The 10,762-nt window shown below is 38.8% G+C and overlaps 1 protein-coding gene across 22 annotated transcripts in view; it reads left to right on the top strand.

The window, feature by feature from the left end:
• The window catches only part of AFDN (afadin, adherens junction formation factor), a 567,513-nt gene extending 558,417 nt beyond the window's left edge, over window positions 1-9,096 (top strand). For all 22 annotated transcript variants that reach the window (XM_056566867.1, XM_056566865.1, XM_056566868.1 and 19 more), the window contains 2 exons: window positions 8,458-8,542; window positions 8,625-9,096. In XM_056566867.1, coding sequence (XP_056422842.1) covers window positions 8,458-8,542; window positions 8,625-8,778 — 239 coding nt within the window. In that variant the 3' untranslated portion in view covers window positions 8,779-9,096. The remainder of the gene's footprint in view (window positions 1-8,457; window positions 8,543-8,624) is intronic.
• Window positions 9,097-10,762: the final 1,666 nt, after the last annotated feature.

Below are 10,762 nucleotides of genomic sequence, written 5' to 3' on the forward strand. Positions count from 1 at the left end.
AATACATATCATAAGTAAAGTGCACAATGGCAAAGGTGTAAACAAAGTATAAGGCTGTTCACAGTAGCAATCAATTGTGGAGTCGCCATATAAAATCTATATAAAATCCAAATGAATAATTGTGAGCTGGTCAGAGCCAGTCTGTCCACAGTACTGCATAACACAGCAAATGACAACGGGAATGGGCACGTCTGGCGCTAGGAGGCGGCCATTCCCTAAGTAAAGATGGCAGTAGAAAAGGTGGACAATGCACGCGGTGCATAAGTATTGCTGTGCTTTGGTGCTGGTATTTGGTTGCAGCTGATTTGCAGTAATATGAGTGCTGCATGTCAGTATATGGTGCTGCTTAATAGTTTTTTGTTTGTTTGCCTGTGTGCAAAGTCAACTGTGTTTGCCTATCGCTCTGAGCTTACTTCCATTAGAGATCTACAAGGAGAGAAGACGTAACATAGGAGGCCAAAACCAAAAAAAACAGCACACAAACTGCTGCTGGATTATAGCAAGGCATCGGATCTAATAGAAAAGTGCATGTGTTGAAAATAATCAGAGAAAAGTGTCGAAAAAATGCATGTGTGAAACATATATCGCGAGAATTAAAATGCAATACTAATATTGTGTAAAAAGCAAGTTATAATAAATTACACTATATTAAAGTTGTGCAAAAAACACAAAAACAGGATTTTTTGCACAATTTTAATATTGTGTAATTTATTCTAACTTATTTTGCTTTATGCGCAATACTAGTATTTAATTTTAATTATCGATATATATGTTTCACACATGTTCAAATTATGCATTTTTTCTGCAATAGCAGATCCAGCTTCCTGCTATATTGCAGCAGCAGTTTATGTGCTGGTGTTTTGGTAATGGTCTCCTGTGTTGTGCCCTCTCTCCTTGCAGATCTCTATTGGAAGTCAGCTGAGAGCGACAGTCAAACACAATAGACTTTGCATGCAGGGGCCGGCAATATGATCCACTCATGCGTTGTCCACCTTTTTCTACTGCTATCTTTACTTAGGGAATGGAAGCGTTCTAGCCCCGAACATTTGCCCATTCCCCTTGTCATCTCCTGTGTTAGTCAGATTCAGCTGTGTCCATCCACAGTACTGCATAAGGTGATTCTATGGGGAGGCTCTAATTGTTTAACCAATATGAATGGTCACTATGGGATATATCTAGGGGTATCTTGGGTGCTAGACTCCACCTTGCACGTCAGGGTATGCCTCGGGATTTCTGTCTTTCTAGTAATATGCTTATGTGCTGTTTCATATGTTTGCTATTTTTCACTATTACTATATGTCATCATTATGTTCTGGTTGGTCTCTGATTCAGTACTAAAGACAACACAATAAATTTTCACCCTAAGACACCAGGTCTCTAAGGATTTCTAGACAGTGGATAGGGGAGCAAGCGTGTGGGTTCAGCCACGGTAGAACCACAACCTGTGGTGCACCACGGAACTGTGGTTCTATTACTGTTTATTAACATTAAACCACAAGCATATAACCAAACACTGTACATAATATCCACATTTATGCCCTTTTGAGAAGGATAAAAGCAGTTGTTTTATTGAATTAACCTTGTCCCTGGGGGTGTAAATAAACCCACAGAAGTCACTATATGGGATGCAAAAAGCAACCCGGAATTAAAAAGTTGTATTGAGGATATTACCAGCAGACCAGCTTTATATTGATCATAATTCCTTCATTAGTAGATGATATGAATAGTGGTGTACATTAAGTGTATTGTGTTCAAAAGCAACTTGCTCTTCTACTGAACTAGACCAGAAACAAAAATAAGAGACCAATTGAGACTGTAGTTTTAATCTCTTGCTTTTCTACTCACCTGATCACAATTATTTTTCTTATGTTTTAAATATCAACATAAAAGTTACATTTTATTCTATAATAGACATATGATACTGGAGGATTTTTTTTTATTTTTATTTTTTGAAACGCCTCTAGTGGTTCTTTGTTGTAATTTAGGTTTTTTAGGGCCGATACCGATAATCGGTGCAGGTTAGGGCCGATAGCTGATAACTTATACCGATATTCCGGTATAAGTTATCGGCTATTTAACCCCCTGCGACACCGCTGCAGATCATTGATTTAAAGTGGGCGCTTTAAATCAATGATCAGCAGTGGCTTTTGCGGGGCCATAGGCCGCCGCCCGCTTCTCTCTCCCTACCTGTCAGGGTGGTCCCGGCCATCCATCGTTTCTGTAGTGTCCGGGGGCGTTCCGGGTGGAGGGTGAACCTGACGTCACGGCGTAGCGACGTCTATGCAGTGTACTAGGCCGGAGCCTGCCCGGAGTGGAGAAGATGACCGCCGGAGAAGGAGGACAGCCCGGACCGGTTCACTCTTCACCCGGAACGCCCCCGGACACTACAGGAAAGAAGGATGGATGGCCCGGACCACCCCCATTACGGGTAAGTTTAATTTTTTTATTGACTCAGAGGGTGGGGGAGGGGACCGACCGGTATAGCGGTATGGGCAAAAATCCATACCGGTATACCGCCCAGCATCACGGTGGGCTGTGCGACGCGGTGCGGTGGGTCGGGGGTGCGGTTCGGGGGGTGCGGGGGCGGGGCATTATCGGCTTATCGGCAAGATAATTGCCGATACCGATAATGCCCAAAATCGGGATCATCGGCCGATAATATCGGCCATACCGATAATCGGTCGATCCCTATTGTAATTGATTCAATACTAAACTCGGCTGTATACATTGCTGCTACCTGCACTGACCAGCTCACAAATATCCATTTAGATTTTATATGGTGACTCCACATTTGATTGCTACTGTGAACAGCCTTATACTTTGTTTACATCGTTGCCATTGTGCACTGCTTATGATATGTACCTCCAGTAGTGATATAATCCCTTCAGTGTCTTTGTGTGTTCCTCCTATCGTTATCCACATTGTGTAGTATTTTAAATGTATTCAATACATTTGTTTGATTTTATATACTAAATAAATGAAATTGTTTATCTGATGCAAAAGGGGGAGCGGTCAGAAAAAAAAGCATTATTATGTCTAGAGATGAGCGAACTTACAGTAAATTCGATTCGTCATGAACTCGGCAGTTGATGACTTTTCCTGCATAAATGAGTTCAGCTTTCCGGTGCTCCCGTGGGCTGGAAAAGGTGGATACAGTCCTAGGAGACTCTTTCCTAGGACTGTATCCACCTTTTCCAGCCCACCGGAGCATCGGAAAGCTGAACAAATTTATGCAGGAAAAGCCAGCAACCGCCGAGCCGAGAAGTTCGTGACGAATCAAGTTTACTGTAAATTCGCTCATCTCTAATTATGTTCATAGTGCTGCATTACAGAACTTCCGGTGAGCATTTTAGATAGTTTCCCTAAATCAGTAAAAGCATTTACGTTCACTATCAAAAGTATATTCATTTATATATCTTATAACAATAGTTTAATTGGCCAAAAATTGCCTGTATTTGAAATACCCTTTTTAAAACCTGCAGATTTCAGGGGTGGATGCCATCTGGACCTGGTAACTTAGTTACTTATTTTTTTTTTTTTTTTTTTTTTAAATTGGCACTTGACTTCTTACAGAATTGAGAAGGTGAACTTTAATGGGTAATTTGATCGCTGCTTCTGTCAAATGTCATTGAATTTTATACAGTCATGGCCTTAAATGTTGACACCCCTGAAATTTTTCAAGACAATGAAGTATTTCTCACAGAAAAGGATTGCAGTAACATGTTTTGCTATACACATGTTTATTCCCTTTGTGTGTATTGGAACTAAACAGAAAAAAGGGAGGAAAAAAAGCAAATTGGACTTTGTCACACCACACTACAAAAATGGTCTGGACAAAATTATTGGCACCCCTAACTTAATATTTGGTTGCACACCCTTAGGAAAAAATACCTTTAACCATCAATTAGCTTCTTTCACCTCTCAGCCGGAATGTTGGACCACTCTTCCTTTGCAAACTGCTCCAGGTCACTCTTATTGGAAGGGTGCCTTTTCCCAACAGAAATTTTAAGATCTCTCTGCAGGTCTTCATTGGGATTGAGATCTGGACTCATTGCTGGCCACTACAGAACTCTCCAGCGCTTTGTTGCCATCCATTTCTGGGTGCTTTTTGATGTATGTTTGGGGTCATTGTCCTGCTGGAAGACCCAAGATCTTGGACGCAAACCCAGCTTTCTGACACTGGGCTGTACAGTGCGACCCAAAATCCATTGGTAATCCTCAGATTTCTTGATGCCTTGCACACGTTCAAGGCACCCAGTGCCAGAGGCAGCAAAACAACCCCAAAACATCATTGAACCTCCACCATGTTTCACTGTAGGTACTTTGTTCTTTTCTTTGTAGGCCTCATTCCGTTTTCGGTAAACAGTAGAATGATGTGCTTTACCAAAAAAGCTCTATCTTGGTCTCCTCTCTCCACAAGACGTTTTCCCAGAAGGATTTTGGCTTATTCATGTTCATTTTGGCAAAAAGTAGTCTTGCTTTTTTATGTCTCTGTGTCAGTAGTGGGGTCCTCCTGGGTCTCCTGCCATAGCATTTCATTTAATTTAAATGTCGACGGGTAGTTCCGGCTGACACTGATGCTCCCTGAGCCTGCAGGGCAGCTGGAATATCTTAAGAACTTGTTTGGGGCTGCTTATCCAGGCTACTTATCCATTTGTCTCCCATCCACGCCCAGGGAGATTAGCTACAGTGCCATGGGTTGCAAACTCCTTGATAATGTTGCACACTGTGGACAAAGGCAAATCAAGATCTCTGGAGATGGACTTGTAACCTTGAGATTGTTGATATTTTCCCAAAATTTTGGTTCTCAAGTGCTCAGTAAGTTCTCTTCTCCTCTTTCTGTTGTTCATGCTTAGTGTGGCACACACAGACACACAATGCAAAGACTAAGTGAACTTCTCTCCTTTTCATCTGCTTTCGGGTGTGATTTTGTTTCTTTGCCCACACTTGTTACTTTCCCCAGGTGAGTTTAAAGGAGCATCACATGCTTGAAACAATCTTATTTTTCCACAATTTTGAAAGGGGGCCAATAATTTTGTCTGGCCCATTTTTGGAGTTTGATGTGACATTATGTCCAATTTGCTTTTTTTTTTCCTCCCATTTTTGGTTTAGTTTCAATACACACATAGGGAATAGACGTGTATATCAAAACATGTGTTACTGCAATCCTTTCCTGTGAGAAATACTTCATTTTCTAGAAAAACGGGTGCCAAGATTTACGGCCATGACTGTAAGTACAGTAGAGAAGAAGGCATTTAATAGATTTGCCTTTTTCTCATCCTCTACCATTACACCCGGATTATTTTTTAGGCACCACTGCCATCAGTTTTACATTTCTTATTTTAAGAGCCACATGAAGAGTCAATAAACAAGTTATTGAAAAGAGTGCTTGCAGTTGGCCAAAATATTAGATTTGGCAAGGAATTTTTCACCAAGAGACTCTGGGAAAAACGAAAATCCAGCACTCTAAGTATGGAAAAATTATATATAAAAATAAACTTTTAATCCATGTTTATTAAAATTATTATCCGAAATGAACCATAGATTAAAAACCGACGTGTTTTGACATTCTTTTGTCAAGGTGCTTAAAGATATAACCCAGGAAATGAATAAATATACTATCTTACATAGTACTACATCCGCTATACAACCCCACCTACTACAATTAGAGAGCAGCTGTAAATTAACCCCTTGTTTAACTCTGTTATCTCAGCTTTGAAAGGGAGAAAAATTGCTATGTGTGAATAGGACTCTACTTCACTTAGAGGTTATTTCCACATATTATATTAGGTTCAGCAATTTTGACCACTGCAGATGGATTTCCGTGTGTGTGTGTGTGTGTGTGTGTGTGTATTTGAATATTTTTTTAAATCTTTATATTTTTTGTCCTTTTTTTTGTTTTGTTTTTGTTATGTTGGAAGTTAAGATGTGTAGTTCTTAGTCACTGTGTGTGTAACATTTTATATGCCCTGTACAAGGAGATGTAATGAGAATTAGTAATATGTATGTGGATTTAACTTTTCACATGGCATAGTATAATATGTGGAAATGATCTCTAAGTGAAGTAGAGTCCTGTTCACACACAGCGATTTCTCCCTCTCTTAAAGCTGAATATGCTATGTATGGGCCCCTAAAAAGATAAGAGTTATACAAGGGGTTAATTCACAGCTGTTCTCTATTTGAAGTAGGTGGGGTTGTATGCGGATGTAGTATGCACCATGTAAGATCGTTTCCTGGGTTAAATCTTTAACACCTTGACAAAGGAATGTTGAAACGTGTTGTTTTTTAATCTATGCTTTCGTTTTGGATAATAATTTTAATGGACATGGATTAAAAGTTTAGAATTTTAAAATTTTTATATATTATTTTTTCCATACTTGGAGTGCTGGATTTTCGTTTTCATAGGTGCCTAATCTCGTGCACCTGAGATGGAACATGGAGGGTGAAACATAAGAACGGTGAGCTGTTATCCTGTTTTTTTTTTTTTTTACAAAATATTGGATATCACAGGTCTCCAGTCCTTCCTGCTGGCTGTGTTTTCTCCCCGATATGACCCACTCTTCTGGCATTCATGATCATCTTCTTAACAAACTGCAGCACTGAGGCTTCTTACTTCCACTGTGCTTTTTTTCTTAAACGGCTTTCACTTTTTATTTACAGAACCCTTGTCATGATTTGATGCGAGTTGTTCCTCTAGTTGGCTACTTACATTTTCTTTTTTGCTATTAAAATTTCCCATACTGCTGCAAGAAATAAATATTTTTACTGATGGATTAGTGAAGCTGTGGTACACACAATATATTTGCAAAATGTGAACACTAAGGCTAATTTAACCCCTTAACGATGCAGGTCGTCAATGTACGTCCTGGTGAGGTGGTACTTAACGCACCAGGACGTACATTAATGTCCTATACATAACCGCGAGCATCGGAGCGATGCCTGGATCATGCACGGCAGGTCCAGGGACCCGCCAGTAATTGCCGACATCCACTATCATGGATGTCCGCCACTAACCCCTCAGATGCAGTGATCAATACGGGTCTTCTGCTCTGGTCTGCGATCGAGCAGACCGGAGCAGAAGATGACCGATAACACTGATCAGTGATATGTCCTATGTGTTATAATAAATGTAAATTAAAGTTTTAAAAAAGTGAAATTTGAAAAACCCCTCCCCCAATAAAAATGCTAATTGTCCCATTTTCCCAATTTCACCCCCAAAAAGTGTAAAAAAATAAATAAAATTATAATGCATATACATATTTGGTATTGCCGCATGCGTAAATATCCGAACTATTAAAATATAATGTTAATGATACCGTACGGTGAACGGTGTGAACTTAAAAAAAAAAAAAAAAGTCCAAAATTGCTGCTTTTTTATAACCTTTTAGTCCCCAAAAAAATTGATAAAAAATGTATTAAAAGTTTTATATAAGCAAATATGAAATCAATAAAAAGTACAGATCATGGCGCAAAAAATGAGCCCTAATAACGCCCCTTATACGGAAAAATTTAAAAGTTATAGGTCTTCAAAATAGAGGGATTTTAAACGTACTTATTTGGTTAAAAAGTTTTGAGATTTTAGTTTTAAGCTCAACAGTAATAGAAAAGTATGTTATCATGAGTATCATTTTAATCATATTGACCCAAAGAATAAAGAACACGTCATTTTTACCGTAAATTGTACTGCGTGAAAACAAAACCTTTAAAAATTTGCAAAATTGTGGTTTTCTTTTTAATTTCCCCACACAAATAGTATTTTTTGGGTTGCGCCACACATTTTATGGTAAAATGGACATATGTCTTTTTTTCGACCGTACTAACTATGTAACTAAGTGAGTGATGGCATTACAACGGACAACTGGTCGCGCAAAAAACAAGATGAAAATATAAGAGAGTTATGATTTTTTGAAGGCAAGGAGGAAAAAACTAAAACGTAAAAATAAAATTGTCCTTAAGGCCTAAATGGGCTGAGTCCTTAAGGGGTTGAAGCTCACACTGAGGAATTTCCAAACTTAATTCCACTCAGAAATTACATTTAAAAATTACGGTGCAGCAGAATTCCATTGCTGTCCAAACTTCAGAATTTCATTGGCAGAGCTTCTGACACTGTGGTTCCCCAGCCAAAAGAATGATCTTGCTTTTTCTTTCTGCAGAACTTATGTTGAATACATTGCCATCTATGGGAACAGTATTGTCTGCACAGTTTTTGCGACGACTGATTCTGGGTGCCTGGCGCCCTTGGCTTTTCCAGTCAGAAATTCCTTAGTATGAAACTTGCTTTATTCACCTTAGTTTTGTGGTTTTCCATTATACCACAAAGCAGTGCTGGGTGTGTTGTATGGCGCCTCCAACAAAAATGTAAACACAGCCTAACGCTTGTCAATATTTAGTTAATAAAATAATTTTCATATTTTTAAAGAAGCTCTATAAAATAAATGAATCTAACTTTATTACCAGGGTCAAATTCTTACACTGGATCAACAGGTGCGGTAGTTGGAAACACTGAAATGTACAAGGATTTTAGAGACAAAAGAATTAAAAGGTAATTATATGTAGATCCTTGTTTTTCATATATTTAAATTAGTTTAATTTCTCTTTTTCTAAATGCCCTATGTTTCTTACAGCCAGGACTGTGATACCACGAATACTGGTGGAGCTCCTGAAAGCTTGACCTTTAAGGAACGTCAGCGTCTTTTCTCCCAAGGACAAGATGTTTCAAACAAAGTAAAAGCCTCCCGCAAATTAATGGAACTGGAGAATGAGCTAAATACAAAATAATTATGGATGATGTCACTGAAGAACCTCTTATGAATTTATAGTTTATCTTTTTAATCATAGGACTTTGGGAGGGGTTGATGGGTAAAGGTGGGTAAAGGGGAGAAATATATTTTTTTCTGTAAAGAACAATTTTATGATTCATTTATTCTAAGACTGTTCATTTGAAATCTAGAAAAACTGCAATAGTAAAAAGCTTTTTTCCTCTTTAAAATTGTGTAAATTTAGATATTTATATACATTGATTATACTGCATTGCGAGTGCTTAATGGCTGTTTCTCCTGGTTAATAAACTACAGAGAAAAAGTAATCTATAAAGTCTCCCACGCCTCTGATCACATATTTTACCTTAGAAGATTGTACGTATGTACAGTAGAAAAATCTCACAATAATTAACCTACACGATAAGTCTAAAAATCACTTTTTCATACAACTAAATAGGAGTGTTTGTTTTATAAGGCAGATTACAACTGCTTAGAGCACTAGAACAGAAAGATATGTTTTCAAACCCCTTTTGTTTGTGCTTATAACACATAAAGAATCTGAGTGTTAATTATGTGCTATACACATACTTCAAAACATATGATGTTCATTGAGCCATGCTGCAGCATTTTTCCATTAAATATATCACAAAAAGATGCATTTTTGGGTTTGTCATTTTGGAAACAATGAAAATCTTTGAAAATATTTTGTTCATTTAAGTTTTGTAAATTCAAAACTGGAGAGACTTTCCCACCACAAACTAAGCTTTCACTTAGACTTAGCACAGCTAAGCTTTCACTCTACCAGAGCTCATTAAAGGACATGTCCGGTGCTCACTTTTCTTATTGTATCCGTTCCGGGCTGCAAAAAAAAGAAAATAAGCTTTCTCTTGCCTGCCTACGCTCCCCCAGTGCTCCGGTACAGGCGTTTGGTCCCCGGGCTGTATTCTTCTTACTTCCTGTTAGCCCGGCATGTCACACGGAGCTTCAGCCTATCACTGGCCGAGGCGGGACATCTCTGTGGCCGGTGATAGGCTGAAGCTCCGTGTGACGTGCCGGGCTAACAGGAAGTAAGAAGAATACAGCCCGGGGACCGAACACCTGTACCGAAGCACCGGGGGAGTCTAGGCAGGTAAGAGAAAATTTGTTTTCTTTTATTTTTCAGCCCGGAACGGATAAAATAAGAAAAGTGAGCACCGGACATCTCCTTTAAGATATGAAAGCTGAGCTGTGATTGGTGTGGTGGGAAAATGTCTCCAGGTCTTCTCTCCACGCAGTTTGATAAATCTGGGTCATTGGGTATATTATTAGTGGTAGATCAACTGGACTGCTTTACATTTGAAATTGTTTTGCTTTGTACTCATTCTGTATTAAAATAAATAAAAGTAGGTAATGTTTTGAAAGATGTCTTTAGCAGCAAATTCAACATTGTGATATGGTGTATTACCACGTACTCATTACAATTCAGGGTTGGAGTGCTGTTTTGTAGACATCACAATTGAGAGCTAAGGAGGTTATTGTGTATACAGTTCAGTTCATTTGGGCCTATACAAGTATTTGAAATAGAAATTCTTTGACATAGACAAAATGCCTAGACAGACGGGGGAATGGGATGAGTTGTGACAATGCTTCCTGTTTTTTTTTTTTTTTTTTTTAAATTTCACTTCCTGACCAATGGACCAATTTTTTTAATTTTTAATTCAGCAATATAAGGGGGCATTAATCATTGTAGGTGTAAGTGAAGCATTATTCTACACCTTTGTTTGTGTTCCAGTACTGTCTAGGAGTAGAGATGTGCGAACTTACAGTAAATTCGATTCGTCGCGAACTTCTCGGTTCGGCAGTTGATGACTTATCCTGCGTAAATTAGTTCAGCCTTTCAGGTGCTCCGGTGGGCTGGAAAAGGTGGATACATTCCTAGGAAAGAGTCTCCTAGGACTGTATCCACCTTTTCCAGCCCACCGGAGCACCTGAAAGCTGAACTAATTTATGCAGGAAAAGTCATC

Source organism: Hyla sarda, chromosome 3 (assembly GCF_029499605.1).
Source record: "Hyla sarda isolate aHylSar1 chromosome 3, aHylSar1.hap1, whole genome shotgun sequence".
NCBI classification, from domain to species: domain Eukaryota; kingdom Metazoa; phylum Chordata; class Amphibia; order Anura; family Hylidae; genus Hyla; species Hyla sarda.